This window comes from Monodon monoceros, unplaced genomic scaffold, assembly GCF_005190385.1.
Source record: "Monodon monoceros isolate NGI ecotype Baffin Bay Population unplaced genomic scaffold, NGI_Narwhal_1 Super_Scaffold_1, whole genome shotgun sequence".
Lineage (NCBI taxonomy): Eukaryota > Metazoa > Chordata > Mammalia > Artiodactyla > Monodontidae > Monodon > Monodon monoceros.
The window spans coordinates 39,735,270-39,757,824 of record NW_021703765.1 but is presented as its reverse complement, the minus strand read 5'-3'; the positions used below and the strand labels follow the sequence as shown (position 1 = coordinate 39,757,824).

The following is a 22,555-nucleotide window of genomic DNA, read 5'->3' as shown; positions in this document are numbered from 1 at the left end:
AATATCCCATAGAACACATTCAGAAACACTATAATACTAGCCGTTGCTAACAAAATGGGAGAGTGTGAGTAGCTACAAGTAGAACATAGAAATTAACATTTTTATATGAATCTATTTTATCATACTAAATATATTTACAATGTCTGTTCTTTAATATATGAAATCCACTGTTTTATTTTATTTTGGAAGATATGTGGGTGTTTTGGCATAAATGAAGATATTCTCTTTGAGATTATAGTTGTGGGGAAGTAGTATAAAGTCCTGAAGAGCCATCAATGGCCATGGGTTGGCTGCCTCTGCATTGGAGTTAGTGCTAGAAGAAATCCACACATGATCCCATCTCAGTCATCTCCTTAGAATAAACTAGGGGTAACATCTAAATGCCAAATGATTTTCTTCTTTTTGTGGCACATGCCTCAAGGCTCCTATCTCCTGAATCCCTTGTCATTTCATATGTATTCAGACAATTCAGTTCAGCTCAGCCTGCATTTCTGTTCTGTACAAAGCACTGTCAGAGTGCAAATTTATCTCAAGATTAGTTTGGCATATATAATGTGCTCAATAAATATTTATTCAACTAATGGATTGTGTTATTCTTTAATGATCTAGTTCTACAAAGAGGCCTCTCAATTACGGATCTGAATTCTCTACCATATTCTCTCAAAGGTCTCTCTTCCTTAGTGTTCATGGGGTAGCAGCACCTGAACAAGACAACCAACAGTGTCATCTTCTGCAATCTAGTTCTTTCTTTTTATTATTTGAAATTTACCCCGGGGGGAGTCATTGTTATAGGCAGCGCTGAGTGAAGATGGAGCCAACATCTTACCATTTTCCAGCATCTGGCTTTTCTTTGTGTGTTTCCTTCAAGTGCTAAATATTCTTTGGTAGTATCCAAGGATAGTTAAGTGGAAGAAACAACTCTATGGACAGAGACTGTGGGGTGGTGGAAAGAGCACGGACATTGGAATCAGTAGAATTTGGTTTCAGCTGTGTCACTTAGTTCTTATTTGACTACACTATGATTCTTAACCTCTCAGCCTCAGTTACATCTGTAAAACTCGGAATCATGTTTACATTTTATGGTGACTGTAAGGAATATAGATAATAGTTGTGAAAGCCCGGTTGCGTTAGGGATGCTCAATAAATGGCAACTATAATAATAGATATTTATTATTATCATTCTGTTCTCTCTGCCTTTACTGAATAAGTTATTTTCAATATTTATCACGTGAAAGGCTGTGGGATAGGGGGTGTGTACACTTGCATATCTTCACTTATTTTTACTAATGACACAAAAATGAAATCAGACAAAATATTACCTGAACCAATTCTTTAAACAAGCTACAGAATATATAATTTCTTTCCATTTGCCATCCTTTGTACCTCTAGGTGTTGGTTACTTTGAGCCATAATAGTAATAAATAATAAGACTACTACTAATAACTCACAATTTTTGAACACGTACAATATGCCAGACATAATTCTAGGTGTTTTACATGTTTTAACTCATTAAATCTTCAGAATGATCCCCTAGGCAATAGTGACTTTTGTTATCCACATTTTGTAGTTGAGAAACCTGAGACCCAGAGAGGTGAAGTCCAAAGTCGTAGAGCTAGTAAATGGTCTAGCCTCAGCTGAGCTCAGGCTGACTGGCTCCATAAGTCACAGTCTTATTCATTGTATTCCACTGCCTTTCTTAGTATAGCAGTGGTAATATGGCATGTCACGACATGCATAGTTGTAGAGATACAATCGCCAGTATTCAGCTATACATGTGGTGTGTTCTTTCCTTAATGTCTATAATCAAAGATAACCATCTCACCTCATATTTTAGTTGGAGGTCTTTAAAAATTATAATTTAGATTATATGCTTTAGCTTACACGTTTTTAGGGCCATTTCTTAATTTCCTTATAGATCCTATTCTAAAATAACGCCGAGCAAACTTTTGTCCTTGTATTGATGTTTTGAAACTCTTGTCTCCTAAAACAAAAGGTCTGTTTAGTGAATATGGCTGTATGAACCACTGCAGTCTATCTAGTGGTAGCTTGGTAATGTCCATAAAGTGGATACAGAGTCTAAGTTCAAATGCCTGTTTATATTCCCCAAATAATATATTTTTATACTGTTCAAGCCAATCAGAGATGCATGTCTAGGTTTAGAGTCTGAAACTGTTTCTCTAAATTTAAGAATTAAATTGTACAACATATGTCACTTGGTAATTTTATTTCTTGCCTCAATATCCCCACCTATAAACGAGTACTTGGGACTAAGTCTCTAATTTTACCCTACAGACATGTTGACTATTGAAAATCATGTAGGTATTCTTTACATAGAAAAATGCAAACTATCTTCTTTTTAAATATGACCCATCTCTTGAGGTAACTGGTTGTTCCTATTTATTTTTATATGTTTATATGGGCTTTGAAAGCAGAGTAGAATTTGGATTTCAGCTGTATCAGTTAGCTGTTTAACTGTAGAAAGATTCTTAACCTCTCAGTCTCAGTTATATCTGCAAAACTGGGAATCATACTTAACATTTTATAACTCTAATATTTGTTATTTGTCATAAGTCAGTGCCCATTAAAAACTTTCACTAGTGATCCTCTTAGAGGGACTGTGAAGTTTGGGACACTGTTTTTGTCTTCAAAATCAAGTTTCAGAATTGCTGTAGGTCATTTTTTGGTTAATATTTTATGTGCTGGGATTCTTCAGACAACATATGTATAAAGGACTCTAACTTTTAAATTTTTATTTTTCAGTCATTCTGGGGGGTTCCAGACTAGCAGTAATATTTCTCAAGAGTAAGAAGTTTGTTTGGCTTGACATTCTAGGGTAGTTTTTAATCATCTAGGTTACTGATTTATCAATTGATATAAACCTTGTGTATGTGTGTTTAAGAGTCATCCACATTCAATGGTAGAAATAGTTTATTCTTCTATTAGTAGTAGTGACCTGCCCATTAAATATGTAAATACGTAAGTAAATCCAAGGGTGCATTATTGGGTTTTTTTTTAACATTTTAAAAACATTTTTCTGTGAAATGTGACGTATATAAAGTGAGATGCACAAATTCTAAGTAAACAATTTAATTTTCACATAGTGAACACTAAGATTCTGTATAAAGAACTGAAACGTTACCTCCACCCCAGAGGCCCACATAATTTCCCCTTAAAAATATATCCTTTAAAATTAAGACATTTTCTCTAGGCTATCAACACTGAAAATACTTGAAAGGAACTATTATTAATTTTTTTGAAAGAGTAAACATAAAATTGTTTCAGTTAATTCATATTAATAAGACAGCACAATAACAGACTAATAATGCCGCTTAATAATTGCTCCTTAAATTTGTTGAATTTTTAGACTTCAGTTGTTCAGGATTACATTTTTGATGCTCCCATAATTGTAAAACGAGATTTTAGAATGTTTGCAGGAAATAGCTTTCAGCTAAAATTATTATTAAGGGATACTTAGTAAAGTAGTTTAAGACTTGGATTACTTAAGTACTGTCTTGTAAAGCATTATTATGTTATATGGAAAGGAACAGAGGACCACAACGATGATATTTTCTTTGTCGTGTGTAAATATTCTTCCAATTGCATTCCCCAGATATTTGTTCTGGTTTTTAAAATTATTAAAATAGACAGGCCATCCATTCTCTTCACCAAGTGTGCACTATTAGTAAAATTTTATGTGTTCTGTCAACAATTTGATGTGATAAAGCAATGGTTTTTCTGTAGTTCACACAGCACTGGGGCTCTGCAAAGCATCTCTGGGGGTTCTTTGATGTCTAGACAGTTTAAATTATGCCTGCTCCCCTGCCTCCAAATTCCACCCCGTTCTGCTTCAGGGGTTGTGGGAAATGAAAACAAACCAGAAGGGTTCCACAACCCTACAGTCTAAGGAGGAAAACAAACAAATAGAATAAGGTGTATATCTACCCTGGCAGGTGTATAGGGAAGGGCTCAATTACAGGGAATGGGAGAAAGAAAAGAATTGGGGGCAAATAGTGTCCTGCTTATTTACTCCTAATTATATCCCTAGTGTGGAACTATATGAGGCCTGTGGACAAAAGGAAAGCATTATGGAAGTGTTAGGGAAGAAAGTAGAGTTCACCTTTTACCCCAGTCCTCCAGTGTTTTCCTCCCTGCCAACAGCCAAATCTAAGAGTTTGGTGTGTTTCTTGTACACTGTCTTATTTATTGAAATGGTAAGATGTAGAATTGCATTTTAAGTTGGAAAACTAACTTTTTTTTCCTTCCTTTCTTTTTTGTTTTCTTTTTATAAATTGGGATATCGCAATTCTTCCAATTCATCATTTTAGAAAGTAAGTAACTTTTGAAATTTTAGAGATTTTTTTGGTTAAAATGTTGTTTTATTTCATATATTGTGTGCACATGCACGTATTCTGTTCCAGAAATTTTAGCTTTTGAATTCTGACTGAGGTGATTAACTCTTGCGTTAAGTGTGAACAAACTTTTTTAATTAAAAATAAGAAATATTGCATAGAAGATGTCCGTGTTATCTAAGAATATAGACTTTTAACACATACTTGCCTCATCTTCTTTCATACCCACAGTAAGTCATTGTGCTTTTTTAATATATACAGATGTATAAATGTATGTTTGTATCTTTTTTAAAGCTGGCCTAGGTATACTTGCTAGTTCTGTTTTTTCTGAATATTAAAATAATAAAAATACGTAAATGAGACTTTTATTTACTCCTGTTCAATGACAGTTAGTTAAGACATTCATGTTTTCAGGGAAAGCAGTCCAAAATTTCTAGACCTTATGGAAATGTTGAGAATAATAGCAATAAGTAAAGGGTATGAAAGATTTTTAAAATTCACTTTCCTGTGTATATGCAGTGGATAAAACAGTTACGTTTTTAGTAAGCACTTCACTCTTTCGATGCTAATGTTTTATTGTTTTAAATAAAATGGACTATGTAATTCGGGTTTTTTTCTAGGAAGAAATGCAAGTGATATGTTTAAAACTAAGTGACTATCAACCACTGACTTGAGTAGTAAAATTTGCATTTGATTGCAAAGTATTTTTTAATTCTTCTGAAATGCAAATGTTATATAGTTTTGAAATAAAACGAATTTCATATGTTTGTTTTGGGAAAGATTTGGGAAAATTACAGTAGTCATTGAGACTTTTGGAGATCTGTTGTTATGTGATTGTAAATTACATATTTTAAAAAATATTTCCACAGTAAATATTGAGTTTATTGAGTTAATAAACAGTATAATTTAATAATATATTCATGTTCAACAGAGCTTATTATTTATATGAAACTGGGTGTTTATCACTTATGTTTGCAGCCGGCATAGCATTAAACTGCTATTTAATAGTCAGTTTATCTTCTACAATTATCTTTGGTTTACTGTACCTTAGAAAGAAAATGTAAATTATAGTGATAGTAAATTATATTCGTTCAGTATTTTTTAGTTGTCTTTAAATCTGTATTATTCTCTAATATTCTAAATCTGAGTTCTTGGAACTGTGTGTATTAAGACCTTAGGAATAAAGAACAGGAAGCGTGTGTGTGAGGTTTGATAGGTGCACAGTTGTATTAAGTTATATCTTTAAAACATCTACATTGTTTCATTTTTATGTATAGGATTCTATTTTACTTGCAGTGTTAACATTTTCTTGCCAAGTCCCTCCAGAAAAATCTGTGTTTCTGACAGTTTCACCAAATTAAAGCTCCACAAATCTGGCATAATAATTCCCAGCTTCAAATTGTCTGTGCTTTTTCTGAAGAGAATGATGATAAAAAAATATATTTTGCAGTCTTCAGTATACCATGTACAGCATTATTTATCTGGAATTTATTCATGGACAGCTATTTCTGCAAGATGAATATATTTTACTTTATAAGGTATGCCTGGCCCACTTTACATATGAACAGAACATCTTTTATGAGGAAAAATAATGAAATGAGGTCTGTAAGCTTGTAGAAGCTTCCAGAGGAAAGATATTACATAAACGTCCAGCATTGTTTCTATGTGTACTTCAGTGTTCTGACTGCATTGTTCTATGACCAAATTTATATCAGGGCTCTGGCTTCCTGTCAGACCAAATGGAATCATATTGATGTGTTGGCACAGAGAAGCTGTTTCCTAAAATAATAAAGAGTGTTCTTCTTATTACAATACTTATAAACCTTTATGACCATGATGTGTATCTATGCTGCCTTGCTATTGTGTGTTGTGTCAACTCAGCAAATTTGGCTTTTTCATTTTATTGGTGAGTATTCATAGTAAGTAAGGGATTGGATAATCTTGGGTTTTAGAAAACTTTTAATTTAGTTAGTGACATAAAAGTATGTTTCTATCACAGAAATTCAAACTTTGAAGCCTTAATATCCTAAAGGTTCTCTCGTCCCAGGATATCTTGGATTACATACCCAGAACCCCTACTAGGTAAATGGGGTGGAGTAGGGCTTCTGATCTTTATTGGTTCAACCAAATATTGATCTTTTAGCGTACTAGGAAGTAAAATGGATATGGAAACATAAGTAAAGAAAAGTAACAGTTCTACCTCTAAATTCTAGTGTACAAAAATATCAGTTTCCAAACAAAACACAAAAAAAGTTCTAAAGTCTACCCCAGGAAATACATACATGTTATACATTTCATAAACATCTTTTTAAGTATATGAATACATTTCAATAATGTTTGTACGTACGTGTTTTGATATTTGAATCAATAGTGTAATGCTGTTTGGTTTCTTAAAAAAATCTGTCTTCATAATTTAGTCACTTGCATCTTTACTACCGAACATAATTATTAGCTGGGTAGAATTCCCAAACACATATTTCTTTATTTGACAAATAAAGAACTGAGGAAAGGATGTCATTGAAGAAGTTGTATCAGAGATATAAGCACAGATATAGATTTTTATTTGGCCTTGGTGAGAAATGCAATCCCATGAGTAACTTAAATACTTGTAATTTCAAATCAGTTCTTCCGTGGTTTATTATTCTTTTGTTGCTTTTCAACCTATAGGATGGAGCTGTCCTTGAACTTGGTTTATTTGATCATTCAAGTGCAACCATCAAGTTGTCTGTAATATTTAAAACCTGAGGCTTCATGGTATTATTTGCAAAATAACACCACATAAACGTTTGGGCTTTGGTTTCTTTGAAATATAGTGTTGGTTGCTTTATGAATAAAAGCATAATTTCAATTCAGGAGACTTTTTGCCTGAAGCCTATAAGACAGATGCATCTGATTAACTTTGGCGAAACTGGACTGGCCTGTTATTGTAATGTAGATGTTTTCGGGGTTGGGAGGATATTTTTAAAAGGCATGCGAGGGGTCTTTTTTTTTTTTTTTTTCCTTAAGAGACTGAGAACAGTTTTGCCACAGAAACTGCGTCTCAGACGGCTTCATTTTTTGCACGCTTTTATTTTCTAGTGGAACTTCTCCATTAGCCTGTCTGAATGCAATGCTTCACACTAACACTCGAATAGGGGATGGAACATTCTTCAAAATCCCTGGAAAGTCAGGCCTCTATGCTCTCAAAGTAAGTTGGACTGTTCTGCGTAGTATGTCTGTTATTACTATGTATCACGCATTTACATGTGAAGGTAAACAAAATTAGACTTGGGTGAAGGGCAGAATGACTCCTTTGCCTTTTAAATGTTTTCAGATGTCTTAAAAGTGATTTCATATTAAGAATAAACAATGACATTTTCTTTAAAGAAAACATATCTGTGGTTTCACTCTAACATATGGTAATGGAAAATAGTTGTGGCTTCCTTAAAATTCTTGATTCTTAAAAATTTACATGGAGGAGTGCCATGGTTGATCAGCCAAGTTTTAAGATGATCACAGTTGCCAAATACTATTTGACTTAATGACCGTCAGTTGATATACGGGCTTCACACCTGTATGCCTTTCTGTCTTTTACAAAAAATAAGAAATGTACCCATTCTTCTTGAAAATTTGCTGATTTAAATCAATTATTCAAATTTAAAACAACCACTGATCTCCGGGAAGTTTTTACTAATAATGCATACTTGTTATATGAGAAGAATAGAGAAATAAAAAGCTTCAGATAACTGAGTCTTAATTATTTTAGAGTAATTCCCATTTCCATCTAGAATGGAAATGCCATGTAAGATGCAAAATTCCAGAGAACAAAAGCTGGTGATCTGCAAATGGTTGCATAACTTGCATCAAGCAAAATCAATGTATTATTTCTTATAAATTAAAAAAAGTCTGCTTTCATAAATGATGGGTTACATTTAAAGTTCATTAATTTCCTTTGAGAAGTTTTCTGTTTTGTTTTGTTTTTGTTTTTTTTTAATGCTAAAAGTTATACCTGGCAAAGAAGCAGGGGTTCTTTCTCAGCTACTTAGCGTCAGTCTCTTAAACTGTGTGTGTTTCAGAAAACAATACAGGTTAATCAAAGGGCTTGTATTATTTCAGTTGATTTTTGTAGCTACTTGGGTATTTAATTTATGATTAAAATTCTGAGTCGTTAAGCCATTTTCTAAAGTAAGGAAGAAGGTAAAATTTAGAAAAATGGAAACAACATATGTTAAAAAAAAACCCTTGTTTTTTGTATAGATTTTAAAGGTTATCCAAAAACTCAACTATGGCAATGTGCTTCCCCCCGCAACCCCCCCACCCCCCACCCGCATTAAAAAGTAAATCAGTATTGAAATTCCAAATCACAAGCAACTGTGATAATTCCTTAGGACTGTGGAAGTATTTTGAATGTTTTCAATTGCTAATACATCTCCATAAATCATTATTTTTAAAATAATATAGAAAGAGGAGTCGTCATGCTCAGCTGATGGAACATTGGATTTAGGCTGTGAGTCTGAATTGGAAGGCACAGAGATGGCAGAGGTCAGTGCCAATGGGGAAGGAAATGGAGGTAAGTGTGACAAATTTCAGGATACAAACCCTGTTCTCTTAAAGGTTATGTAGAATTCCAGTAACTTACTAATTGAGTTCCCTACCATTATAGATACAGTTTTCTTCTAAGCTTCTAACAGTTTTCTTCTAAGCTTCTACTGCCTTTTAGATTTATCATCAAACAATTCTGGTTCAAAAGGTTAGCACCTAAGAAAAGTAAACAGCTCTTTGCTTTTTGTTTTATTTTGTTTTTTAGCAGTATGGCTTTCCCTGGATAGTATTCTTGAGTGTTATCAGTATATTTCTCCTGCAATCTGAGAGGGTTACTGGGGTATGTCGTGGTTTTATTCTTATAAAAGTGAGGCCTGAGAATGCCAGTGTTTTATTTCTGATTGTGCTGATTTTTTCTGTGATCACAAGTAGTTTTATAATAGCTTTGTTCCTAGGTTTGTCCTTAATAAATTAAGCTTAATGTTAACATTCCTGACAGCCAAACAATGAGCAAATAAGTTATATTCTTCTGAAATGCTTTTGAAAGGTGAGAAACCCTTCTAGAATTCTAAGGGGGCATTTTCCACCTCTGAATTCTGTCCATGTGGATCCATTTTTATCTTTCTCAAAACATTTGCATTGTGATTCCGTTGGTGTATGTAATTTCTGTACTGCAGTTTTGGCAAATCTTTGTCCCACAAAAGCTGCTGTACTTTTCTTTAACCCTACTGGTCCCCCAAGTGGACCCAGATCATGATTTGGGAGGAAGAGTGTGTCATTAAAGTCTCTGTCGGTGGACTCATAGAAATCAGTAAATTATCTTTAAACAAAGAAGCCTTAAAGGCTCCTTGCAGAGAAATCATATTTTGGTAATAGCCCAAAGCCATTCATTTTATTAATGGTCATAGGAGTCCCTTTGTATTCTGACTGGCCACTCCTGCCCTTTAAAGTGATGTGCTTTCTGATAGTCCCCAAGGGACTGGCTCTGCGCCAGCGCTATCTGACCTGCAGCTGAGGTGCTGAATTAATGGAGGAAACAGATTCTTGTCTTAGTAAAATGGCTGAAGTCGGCTTTCTAGACTTTTTTTAGCCAACTTTCATTGAATTTGCTGTCCTTATTCCTATACCTTTTGAAAACTCAACTAAGCCCCCCAAAGTGCTGTGAACTTTGGCAGGTCCTTGTGGTTAGAAAGAGAACAAAGCAGAGATGCATGACATTTTCTGGATTTCTGGAAGGGGCACACCCTTCTCCTTCAGTAGGATGAAGGGGAATCTTATTGGGTCACTCCTTTTGCCGTACTGCCTGCTTGCATGAGCACTTGCGTGTTCCCTCTCCCTCCTCCACCACCTCTCTGTTAACATATATCAACGTATATATTGAGTTTCTGCTATGTGCCAAGTACTGTTCTTGACATTATAGTTACAACAGTGAAAAAGAAGAACAGAAAGAGACCTCTCATGGATTTTATATTGGTAGAGAGACAGACAATGAGCAAAAGAAACATGTAAACTTTACAGCTTATTCAGTGCCAACAAGAGATATGGGGCAAAATAAATTAAATAAGGAGATAAGAGTGAGAGAGGGGTATTTGAGGAAAGACCCGAGGCAGTGAGGGAGCAGGCATTTGATGGGAGAGAGTCCTAGGTAAAAGAAGGAGCAATCACAAAGGTCTTGAGGCAGTAGAGTGCCTGGAATGTTCCAGAAACATCAAGAGGCCAGTGTAGTTGGAGTCCAGAGTGAGCAAGGGAGAAGATGGTAAGATACAGTGTCAGAGAAGTGATGGGGCCTGGTATAGAAGTTCGCTTCTTATTGCTCCATTTTTCTCAGTGAAATAGGAAACAAGTTCTTCAGCCAAGGGTGAAGATGGGGAAGTAGCTTTGTAGATCTAAGGGGAAGATAGAAAATGTTTGTCTCAAGTCCAACAGCATTAAGGACACTCCTGAAGTGGCTAATCCTGAATTTAACATGAGATCAGCCAGCATAGTTGTACATTTTTCTCCAGTCATGTTCATGATCGCTTTACAAGTGTGGAGGGGGTACAGAGTTGGATTGGACCAGAGCTGGGATTTTGCCAGGTGTGAATGATGAAGCCAGAGTGGGACACGGTTGAGGGTACATGACATAGAACATTGAAATCCATCTCCATTGAATTTCAGCTGGTTGTGGAGGTGAGGGAAGACACGATTGTGTGTGGGATGCTGTGAAGGAGGAGGTGGAGGTCTCCCTAGGGTGGACAGATTGTTTGTTTTTGGTTTTTTTGTTTCGTTTTTGAGGTACATGGGCATCTCACTGTTGTGGCCTCTCCCGTTGCAGAGCACAGGCTCCGGACGCACAGGCTTAGCGGCCATGGCTCACGGGCCCAGCCGCTCCGCATCATGTGGGATCATCCCAGACCGGGGCGCGAACCCGTGTCCCCTGCATCGGCAGGCGGACTCTCAACCACTGCGCCACCAGGGAAGCCCCAGATTGTTTGATTCGGTGTTCTAGAGGAAATGAGTTGGAAGGATAGGTGATGTAAGAGTGGAATGTGTGAAATCGAGGTTAGGGTGATATGGGATGCATGTCTGAGATGAAAGAGGGAGGGTAGGTTGAAGGCTGTCATGAATGCTTAGGCAGTGTGTGTACCCTCTTCAGAGTGGCCTGGCTGAAGTGACCATCAGCGACTGAAATTCAGCAGGCCTTCCTCTGCCCAGCTTCGTGTCCTGGGATGGAGCAGGGCCTACCTGGAGGAAAGGTTGCCTTTTCCTATTTGCACAAAGATGTTGTAAAGGCTGGTGGTGGCCCTGCCATGAAATATTAGAGAATCGTCTGTGTGGATATTGAAACAGACAGTTATGACAGAACTAGCATTGAAAGGGTGCAGCACTTAGGAGCTAAAATCTCCTGAAAATGAAAGGGAGTAATCCAGGAGTTGGTAAATATTTAGTAAGGAGGAGCAGTCTGTTGATGCTGGAGGCATCTAAGGAGCAGGGAAGGAGAATGGAGTCCCCTCGTCCCATTTCCAGGCCCAGCCGTACAAGATGCGTGGAAAAGAAACAGGCTGCTACTTGAGAGTGTTCCAGGGGAAATAGTGTCCACGGGAGAGAGCCAGGTTTTGTAGATCAAGATGCGAAGGGAGGGTTCAGGGAAAAAGGTAGAGGTTAATCAGAGATTTTGCCAACGACTAATCCTGAATGTCAGAGGAAAGAGTGGGAGGGTTTTAGTGGCTGGGAAGGGGTCGGGGACAGGGTGAGAGCACTTAGCCAGTAATTAAACCAGAGCAGGGATAGGCAAACTCCCCTAATTTGAAATGTGAATAGTTACTTCACCAAATAACACATACCCACACATCTCCAGCTAATGTGAACAAAACTAGATTTCCTGGCCTCTCCTTTGAAGTTGTAGTAGGGAAATTGCTTTGAGGAATCACTGAAAGAATAGTAAATAGCTTATTTCCTTGAGTATCCCTTGACTTGCCCACTTTTCCATCTTATTGCAAACCACAACTGCTTCTTATAGGACAAGTATATTTCCTCTCCGTTTGTGTACCGTAGACTTACGTGTAGAGTCCATTAACCCTAGGCTACATTTTCAAACCTAGATATTGAAAATATGTTGAGTGCTCACAATGCCTAGGCTTTGTGAGCTGTTTACATGTAGATTGTTTAATCCTGACAGCATTCCTGTGAGATATTCAATCTTCCTAGGCTCTGTTATTGTGTTTTATTTAATTTTTCTATTTTTAATTTTAATTTTATTTTATTTTTGACCAGTGAGGAAACGGACTTAGAGGTTAAATATTTCATCCAAGTGTCAAGCCCAGGTAGATGTGAGTGACACCAAAAGCCAGGCTCTGACCACTGACTCTGCCTGGGACTATAGGGAACACTCTTAGCCAGGTGTCTTTGATGCAGTTTGGTTTTTCAACATTTGTCCAACTCTGTACTGATTATAAACTTGAGCTTATCCAAATGGAGGAGTGGGCTACCACATGATTTCTTACAAATCGATAATAAATACTATGAACCTGAACTGGTTTAGGTGATTTCCTTGCTTACTCTATTTCTAATACGTATTTGAACCAGCAGTTAGAATGGATATAATTTCCACACTTCGTACAGCTGTACGAATATACTTTGAAAATATAATTAGAGAGGGAAGGTGGGGATGTGTGGGGTTGCAGGGGCATGGGAGAAAGGGCAAGGGGAGAGGAGGAGGGGAGGGGAGGGGAGGGTCCCACCATCTGTTTTTTAAATCTTTATTCCCTTCTCCTTTTCCCGTTCCTCCTTTGGGATGAAAGGGTGAAAAGTATCAAGGTGAATAATAACTATCAATTGGTAGGATATGCTTGTGGCAGTCCAAAGAGTAAGCCTCCGCTAGCATAGAGCTATTTCAAATTAACAAAGATTAGTTGACATTTGTTGCACCACTAAAGGGGAAACACAGTGAAGTGCTTGAAAAGAAAGTACTTTACAAAAACTGATAACCAGAAAGAAATCTTGCAGCCTGATTCCAGTCAGTAACATTTGAGTCTTTAGGTAGAGTTAAGATAATAACAGTAATGTTTTTGTCCTCTTCTTTCAATTAGTTGGCCAGCAAAACAGATTCGTTTTTAAATGAGAGGTGCTTTGCCAAGATACTTTGTTTTAACGTTTTGTTGACAATTTTTAGAGTGCAGGAAACGTGATACATTATCAATTATAGAATTTACAAGACACAAAACTATAGTTGTGCATTATGTTTCTTTGACTCCTTAAACAAGTTTTTCAAGTTAATAAGAATTAGAGACTCAAGAAAGTAAACTCTTCACATTTTACAAGCTTAGCTCTGAAGATCGAACAGTGATTTAGGTGAATCACTATATGTATTTTTGTTGACAACCCATGACCATTTATGCCAGTATAAGTATAGATCTATGTCACCCAAAGAAAATATGTAGAATTTTATGGGCTAGTTTATTCAGAGATTTATGGTTATGTTTGTGTCTGAGTTGTTTTCTGAACATAATACATTGGTATATCATGAGTTTGCTTACACATATTAAGTTGACTTACAATGCATTGCTGGCTGCAGAAACCACACATATTTTATAAGAAATGACACACTCAGTAGATCGCCTTCACTTTCTTCCCCATCTATTTATAAATTGTTATTAACAGGAAAAAAAAATGAGCTTCTCTTTTTGTGGCCCTGATATATTTCATGTTTAAAATCAAAAGCAACCATCCTATTCAATCTTTTAAAATAAGGAGACTGGAGAATGTACAATTTTCATCCATAGAGATCAAAAAAGGTTCTGCTTGTTATTAACCCTAATGGCTTTCAGGGAGGAAGCAGCACTCTAGCTGGAGAATTAGTATTTTCAAAGTCTCTATTTAGGGAAAAAGATTATAGAGAACACATATCCTATGTTTTAGTCCTCAGATCCCAGGGTGAATAATGATTCCAACATTTGAAGAATTTTCTGTGGTCCTTTTCATTATTCCTTATGGCCAGTTTTATAAGCAGGTTTCTGATTGTATGATTCTTGGCAGGAGTCGTGTTAACTTAATGAAACATTATTCTGCTCACTCATTGTTTGCATTGGCTCAGAGGCCACAGAGGGGTCTTTTTTCAAAAGTGAAAAGTGCTTTAAGATGGCCTGAAGTGTGTGCATAGGATCTCTTTTGAGACATCAATTACACACAGATGAGCAGCTTCCTGGAGGAAGTGAGAAGGGTACTAATAAAGGTTTTGGTGCCCTCAGGGAGTATTCACACTGATAGTTTATCAGTGGCAGTTTTATAAGAGGGGAGAGAAAGGAAAATGAGGGGACCCTGGAGCTGTGAAGGGAGTGTTCAAGTAACTTTCGAAAATGTCACCAAACTGTGTGGTGTGTCCTTGCTCTCAGTGTTATATGTCTGGTCTTGCTGGAGGCTTTTCAGGAGCTTGTCTGTGACTGCTCCCGTGTGATTTTACATCAGATGACACATGAGCCTTCTTTGTGTTCACCATCCATTTCCACCTGACAGCCATTCCTGAGAATCCTGTAGGAGGGAAGGAAATTGTTTCAGTGACTGCGTCAGGTCCCCTGATTTTCTTAGGTTAGGCTACTTTGTCAAAGTAGGTTAGGCTACTTTGTCTTTGATCCAACGTCTGCATTTTCGTTAACAGCTTTGTTGGATCCTACAGACACCTGTTCTACATTGGTGGGCCAGGGAAACTTAAGTATGTGAAAATGATGTTGTTTAAGTTACACATGGAAGAAAATACAGAGGAAAAAGAATACTCTTCACAGTGAGAAATGATCATTGGCAGGATATACAACTTCCTCTGCCCACTCTCATTCTCCTTTCTTTCATTCCAGCCCACAGCTTTCCCAGTTCAGGAGAAGTATGAGGGACTTCAGAAGTTCATGCAGGCCTGGATCCTCTCTCGTGCCAACATTTTACTTTAAGCCAGTCAATTAAAGTAGACATCATTCTAATAGTAAATGCCCAGAGGGATGGGATTCTCACAGACTCATTTATATTTGTCTCTCTGTGTTTTTGATAACTTTTATAGTCAAGAAATTTTTCCTTATGCTGAAATCTCTTGAGCTTTTAATTAAACCAATTTTCTCTTGTATTTCCCTCTGATGATGGAGAACAGCTGGGCATCATCTAGATCTCACCCCCTTCATCTTAACTTCTCCAAATAACTTGTCCCAGCCCTTTCAAACATTACTTATAGATACTATTTTCCATTTCTTTTACCCATTAGGGACCTCTTGTTCTTACATATTTCTCCATGAACTATGAACTTTGTTCTTGTGTAAGTGGATTTTGGTCAATTTTAACAGCCCAGAGTCATGGAAGAAGAAAAAAAAGTTTTCTTTTTAAGTGCAGATAAAGTGACCCATTTAAATGTACTTTCCCCCTCTTTTCTTGTGCTAGGAGAGAAATATTTCATAATATAAAGACTGGAAATAGAGTATGGTCTCATGATAAAAGCAAACTCCCTCTCAAATAAAACCAGAATTAAAGGTACTCCCCAATTACCTATCCTGACAAGCCAGATTTCTTTTTGGTTGATACAGTTTGTGATTGGTATAGAGAAAAAACAGCATCCATGCTCTTAAAATGAAGTACTTTTTTCCATGATGCCAGATAATCCATTCTTTCCTTTTCTCCAAAGTGACAGCGTGTAACCATTTCTCAAACAGTTAACCATGTGTTTATCTAACTCCCTTTCCCGTACACTGGAGTTCTCTTTTATATGTTGAAGAATGAAGTAGTAATGCCCGTGAATGAAGCACTTATCCTTGACCTGTACCAACCTTTTAATGATATTCTCCCTGCATGCTTTTTTTCTATTTCTCATTTTCTAGGTGGGTTACTGTATTTCTGTGTAGATGTTTCAGGAGCTTGCTGCAGCGTGGAAGATCACAGGTGTCGTGCGATATAAGAGAATAGCTTCTAATGTTTCCCCCCCCTCACAGCAGCTTACTGTGTTATTACTCTCCATAATTCTGAGAGGAATCTGTGTTGGTTCTCTGGTAGGAGCAATTAGGTGGTTAGAGGCTGGTACCTATCAGATATGCTTTTCCTATTAAATATTTTCATTTCTGGTTTGAGTTTCTCTTTTCTTGTCTGAGTTTAAAGGGATATTTTTATGGATATCCAGAGGTACTAGTATAACTAAATTGCCATGATGATAAATTGAGTGCTTGTTAAGAGGGATTCCTGTACCTTCAGTTCCTCCTAGTTACCTGTGGAGATTCAGTGTCCTGTCCGATGCAAACCAAAGTGTTTGTGAACCATTTGTGGACATTGCAATTAAATTGTGATACATCCAGTTCCAGGATATCAGATGAGCATCACTTGTAGCAATGTGATATCAGCCACCCAAATCTTTAAGGTGTCCGGCACGATTACATCTTACGGAGCACGTTCCTACTGATGCACATGGCTGGCATAACTATCATCTGATTCTTTGTTCCTCCTGGTTTATTTTGCTCCCTTTTCTGTAGACCTCTTCTGAGTAAGAAGAGGACTTCATTGGCCTAGTGAAGCAGGCTGTAAAGTATAGTAATATTTTTAGTTATATTAGATATATTTTATTCATAGAGAATGTTCATATATTATCTAATATCAATACTTAAAACGTTTAGACACTGTCTGCCTTGAAAGTCTTCAGGGAAAATTGCTGTTTCCATTATTTTATTGCTATTATTTCTCCGTTTAATTGCTTGCCTCTCATATCCTTTGAATGTTCTCTTTTAATGCAGTAAGGAAAATTGTTTAAATCTAGTTACCTAAACCTATCTTGGAATGAGGACTGCTTTGAGGGAAGTGGTTCTCCTTAGTCTGGATCCAAAAAGGATTAAGGAATTGTCTTTTCTCTGAAAGAAATTGAGTCCTGGAAATATTTAGTTGGGGTCAAATAGGCTTGTCTGGTTGTCGTTAAGTTACCTTTAACAGTTTTGGGCATGTATTTTGTTGCTGTGTTTATCCAGAATATCTGATATGTACAATTTCAAATGTAAGTATGATACATAAGACATATTATAATACAAACATAAGCTTTTTTGATTATTTGCCAATCTGGGGATACTTTTGAATTACCTGCTTATTGATTTTTTAAAACAAATTTTTGTTGTCACCACTAGGTCTTCGTAGACTTGGTTTTTCTCAGGCAGAATTAATAGCTCTATACCATTGTCTTTTGAAAAAAAGTATTTTTAAGAAACCTGTGGTCTCAAAGTCAGGTCTTAGGTCTTAGTCACTGTTTTCCCATGCATTTTATACAGTCCTTGGAATGAAGGTGCTCAATAAAAGTTTTACAGTTGAATGAATGATTAATAAATAAACAATTAAGCCCCCTCTAAGACCCAGCCCTCTTTTAAAATGTGATTGAATTCTCACAGTGTGCCACGGTATTATCCCTAATATACTGTGTGCTCTTCGATTTCAATTTTATTTATAATAACTCTATTAAGCCTATAGTGTATGTCAGGATCATTGTGATAGAAAACTGTTTTTTGATTTGAGTGCATCTAGTCTGATTGTTCAGAAAATCGAAAGGAAGTGGTCAGAGGAAGAACTGATAGAAGTGAAGTTGGTCAAAGCATGCTCTTCTCCCTGCCTCCATTAGCCCTTTGAACCCTGGTTACCTTAGATAGCCAGTCACTTAGTGGGTAGTTTAATCGACATATAAAGATTAATATCTTTGTTGCAGTGACTCTCTTGTGCCCAGATCCTGGGCTTTTGTGGTTCTGCCCCCACCCAGCTCCTGCCATTTCAAGTAAACATTGTGATTTCTAATTTTGACTTTTAAATGATACTTATTTCACCATGCAAAACCTCCAGACTGTGACTGTTCCTCTTAAAATAAGGCAACGAGTAAGGATGGTAGAAGGAAACGTATCCACGTTTAGTGGCAGGTCATACGACTTCCTAACTGACGTGCGTAGGATGTTTTGTAGTTTGGTTTTTCATACTTTCCCTAATTGACTGTAGGATAATTTTAAAAATTTTAATGAAGTTTCTGTTTTCAAATTTTAAAAATTCATCTTTTATATATACTTTTGCATAGTAAAAAACTATGCATTGCTGACCTCGCCGTTCATGAATTCTTGTTAAAAACGGTAATTGAAAGTTAACTTCAGAAACAGATACTTTAGATAAATTTAATGAAAATCAAATTGGACAGTTTAGTTTAATAAACATTTATAGACCAATGGCTCTGTGCCTGTCTTTGCACAGAAGTAAGTCCCTGAGTTGCTGGGCCTGTGGGTGGCAAGGCAGACGCAAGCACCAGTATTGCAGGGACTGTCATGGATTCATACACTAAGTTCCAAGGAAAGGGTGGGGAGGATTAAGTCTACCTCGGAGACTGGGTTAGTCAGGAAAGCTTTGGGGAAGCTGTTTGAGTTTGGTCTGTCGAGTTTGCTAGGCAGAAAGGTGGAAGAGGGACGGTCAGAGCGAGTGAGACATACAGCAAGTATCTATGTTCAGGAAATGGCACAAGGTTTCGACTGACTGGATCAGAGAGGGTGGCAGTTGGGAAGGCAAGCAGATGTGAAACTAGAAATAAAGACAGAGTCAAGATTGCATTCTGCTTTCTGCCTTCTTTGTGTCTTGGGCTAAAGGTCAGAGCCCTCTTGTATACCTGTCAGTGGATTGGTACTTAGATTGGGGGGAATGTCACCCATACCCTCTCTAGCACTCAACTTAAAAAATATGACCTCTAAGCCATATTTTCCAGTTCAGTCACTTTGTCAAGTTGAATGGTGAATGAAAAAGAAGGGAGAGAGGGACAACTTGGGACTCTAAGAAAAGAGGCTGAAATCCAGTCTTGTTGGAACACAGTCAGCAGTTTCTCTAGCCTTCTAGGCTGTCCCATGGTTACCTGTAATCCTCTGTCTCCCTTTGGTCCCAGCCTTCTAAGTAGAACATTTTGGAGGAGGGGTTTGGGAATCTGAGGGTGAATGAGAGTAGAGGTAGGTGAGCAACAGCTACTGAAAATCCCATTAACTGTTTGAATTAAAAACTAGCAGATTAGCTTTTAACTATGCATTTGGCTTGCCTGGTTTGGGCAGGCAAGCAAAACGTAGACGGAAATAATATTTCTGTACCTTTTAGCACATGTTTTCTCGTCTTCGGCTTGTCCAGCTATGAAAAGGGCAGGCAGTCTTGTGGGGGTTTCCAGGTATAAAATCCTGGCATGCGTTTTGTGATGGTGCCAGTGTACAGTTAGGAAAAAAAAGAAAAAAAGCTTCTATTCTGTCCTGAATGCCAAGAAGATATCACTTTCTAAGCTGCATGTCAGTGTTAGATATTTATTGGATAAAACATCTGTCCTAATTCTTCACTCTCCTGGCTCCTGTTGTAATTTCACATACAGGGGATTTCCCCTGGTCCTTTCTCGAACATTAATTTTTCTTTGGCTTATATTTTAGAGGCCAAACTCTGCCCCTTAGATAAATATTCAGGCAACTGTTTAAAATAAGCCCTGTATTATTTATTTATCACATCTGTTAAGAAAACTACAAGGATAAAGTAAAAGTGAAAACTGTGTGTTTTGTCAGAATATGAATATGCAAGAATATGTTCAACTACCTCTCAAACTATGGCAGTTTTGAGAATCAGCCGCCCGCATCAGATACATGGCAGAAGAATGAATAAAGTCACTTAGATGCTCATGTTTGGGGTCTGTATTGTCAATGGGCGTGCACACACACATACACACACACACACACACACACACACACACAGGCACACTGTTTGGGGCCTATAGATGCGTTATATTGTGTCCTAATCATTTTTATTCTTGAATTTTTTCCCTTTAAAATAAGTTTTAGATCCAAAGGAACATTCATACATTTTATTTTCTATTACACTTACTTTCTTAAAAGTTCTATAATTATTTTATCAGAAATAAATAATTAGGGAAAATGGTTTGACCCAGAGAAATAGGACCAACTTCAGAAAGAGGAATCGGGCATCAGGTAGGAAAATGACTCTGTAGTAAAGGAATTCTCATGATGCTTCACTTGGGCCTAGGCTGGAGTGTGAATGTAAGATAGAGTAAAACAGAGTTGAGGTAAAGGAAATTGAATCACCTCAAGAAAAAACTTCACAGTATTCCTTGATGCTTGTTTCAGTTTTATTGTCCTGCCCTCCAGCTGAAATTCTGGTAAAGCTGAACAGAATCTCTCTTTTGGGAACACTGTATGTAAATATATGTGAATCACTATTAACATAGTGCAGTAGTGAATTTAAACGACCATTCAGCGTATACTGAAATAGGTATCACAATACCCTGTGGTTTCCTAGGTCAGAAACAAACAGAGCAAGTCGTAACTTAGATATCTGTTATCCTCAGGAAGTGACAGCTGATTGTATACTGCTTATAGTAGCAGTCACAAAATATAAGACATAAAGCTTTGATTACATCTACGCTGATTCGGTATTTGTTGTTTTTTCGATCCTGCTGCATTGCAGTTTACCTTTGAAACACTTATGAATAAAATCATTTCCGAAGAAAATTAGTAAATTTGTTTCTATGTCCAGTAAGCAGAAGCATTCTCCTGTTTTCCACACATTTCCTGAAACCCATGTACTGCATTTGGTTATCCTTTTCAACTACCATTAAGTTTGTATTTTTCTAGGTGGCAGTACTAATTTAAGAATGTGAAAGTAATGAAATGTATTTGCTAATGCGCACTTTACTGCTGGCTGGGCTTCCATTCCATCCATTTGGGTCTGTTCATTTGGGATCGTATATCCTGCCTGCCACCTTCCTCTCACGTCCCCAGTTTGTCACACTTCGTATCGACTCCAGAACGTTGAAAGGGCCATCTGTGTAATGAATACAAAAATAGATTTATCTTTAGAGTATAAACTGATGATTATTTCTTGATAAGTAAGCTTTGGCAAAGTGTTACAAATCAGTGATGACTCCAAGGAGAGAAGCCTAGAAGCCATAGTTTATGCAATCAGTGTTATAAAGTGTTTCTTTACCAGAGCATTTAGACTGTTTTAAGCGAAAAATGTCATATTGTGTTGAATAGAAAAAAGTTACCTGGTCTTAAACTCAAGGACTTCTCTCCCTGTATCCCTGGGCACATCCTTTGGCAGCTTCAACCTTAGTGTTTCCTGGGCCAATTGCTCTCAGTTTTTTCTTGTCAGAGCTCAACGTCTTATTCCCTGTACCCTCATTAACTTCCTGTTTCAGGCCCTCCAACATGACGCAAGTAAATTAAACTTCTTTAGACGTTAAATTTTTTGTATCAGTTCTTGCCCTTGAAGCCAAATATTCTAAGCGGAAGATTATGGACCTGGCCTTGGACCCCAGCTCTGCTGTTTCACTTGGCTGTGTGACCATGGGCAAGTTACTGACCCTTTCTGAGCTCTAGTTTTCTCTCTTGAATGTGGAGATGATACTTTTCCATCTCGCAAGGAAGCTGTGAGGATGAAATGAGATCACATGTCCAGCACCTGGCACTAATAACTAACAATTATTTTATCTTCCAAAACGTGTCCATTTTGGCTTCCTGATTACTTTCTGTTATCAAAACAAAACTTGATTAACTCTTTTTTCCAAGTACGCTCTTTCATGGACCACATGTTCATTTCTAGGCAACATGAGCTTGAGTCTGTCTAAAGCAGTGCGCTCGACACTAACACGTGCATATGCCTCCATTTTTTTTTAACTCTTATGATTTGTGCATTTTATTGTATCTATGTTTCATATCAAAATAAAATATTTTAAATAAGCACTGAACTATAGTTAGTAACATGGAGGCTAAAGTATTTGGTGGGAGGTGTATTGATCTTTTTTCTTTTTAGCATCTTTATTGGAGTATAACTGCTTTACAATGTTGTGTTAGTTTCTGCTGTATGACAAAGTGAATCTGATATATTCATACATATATCCCCGTATCCCCTCCCTCTTGCGTCTCCCTTCCCGCCTCCCTATCCCATCCCTCTAGGTGGTCACAAAGCACCGAGCTGATCTCCCTGTGCTATGCAGCTGCTTCCCACTAGCTATGTATTTTACATTTGGTAGTGTATATATGTCCATGTCACTCTCTCACTTTGTCCCGGCTTACCCTTCCCCATCCCTGTGTCCTCAAGTCCATTCTCTACGTCTGCGTCTTTATTCCTGTCCTGCCCCTAGGTTCATCAGAACCATTTTTTTTTTAGATTCCTTATATACATATGTATTAGCATACTGTATT

General features: G+C 37.1%; 1 protein-coding gene across 1 annotated transcript in view; it reads left to right on the top strand.

The window, feature by feature from the left end:
• Positions 1-22,555, top strand: part of ASXL3 (ASXL transcriptional regulator 3) — a 140,272-nt gene that overhangs the window by 27,414 nt on the left and 90,303 nt on the right. The window contains 2 exon segments of the mRNA XM_029230434.1: positions 7,428-7,536; positions 8,790-8,898. Coding sequence (XP_029086267.1) covers positions 7,428-7,536; positions 8,790-8,898 — 218 coding nt within the window.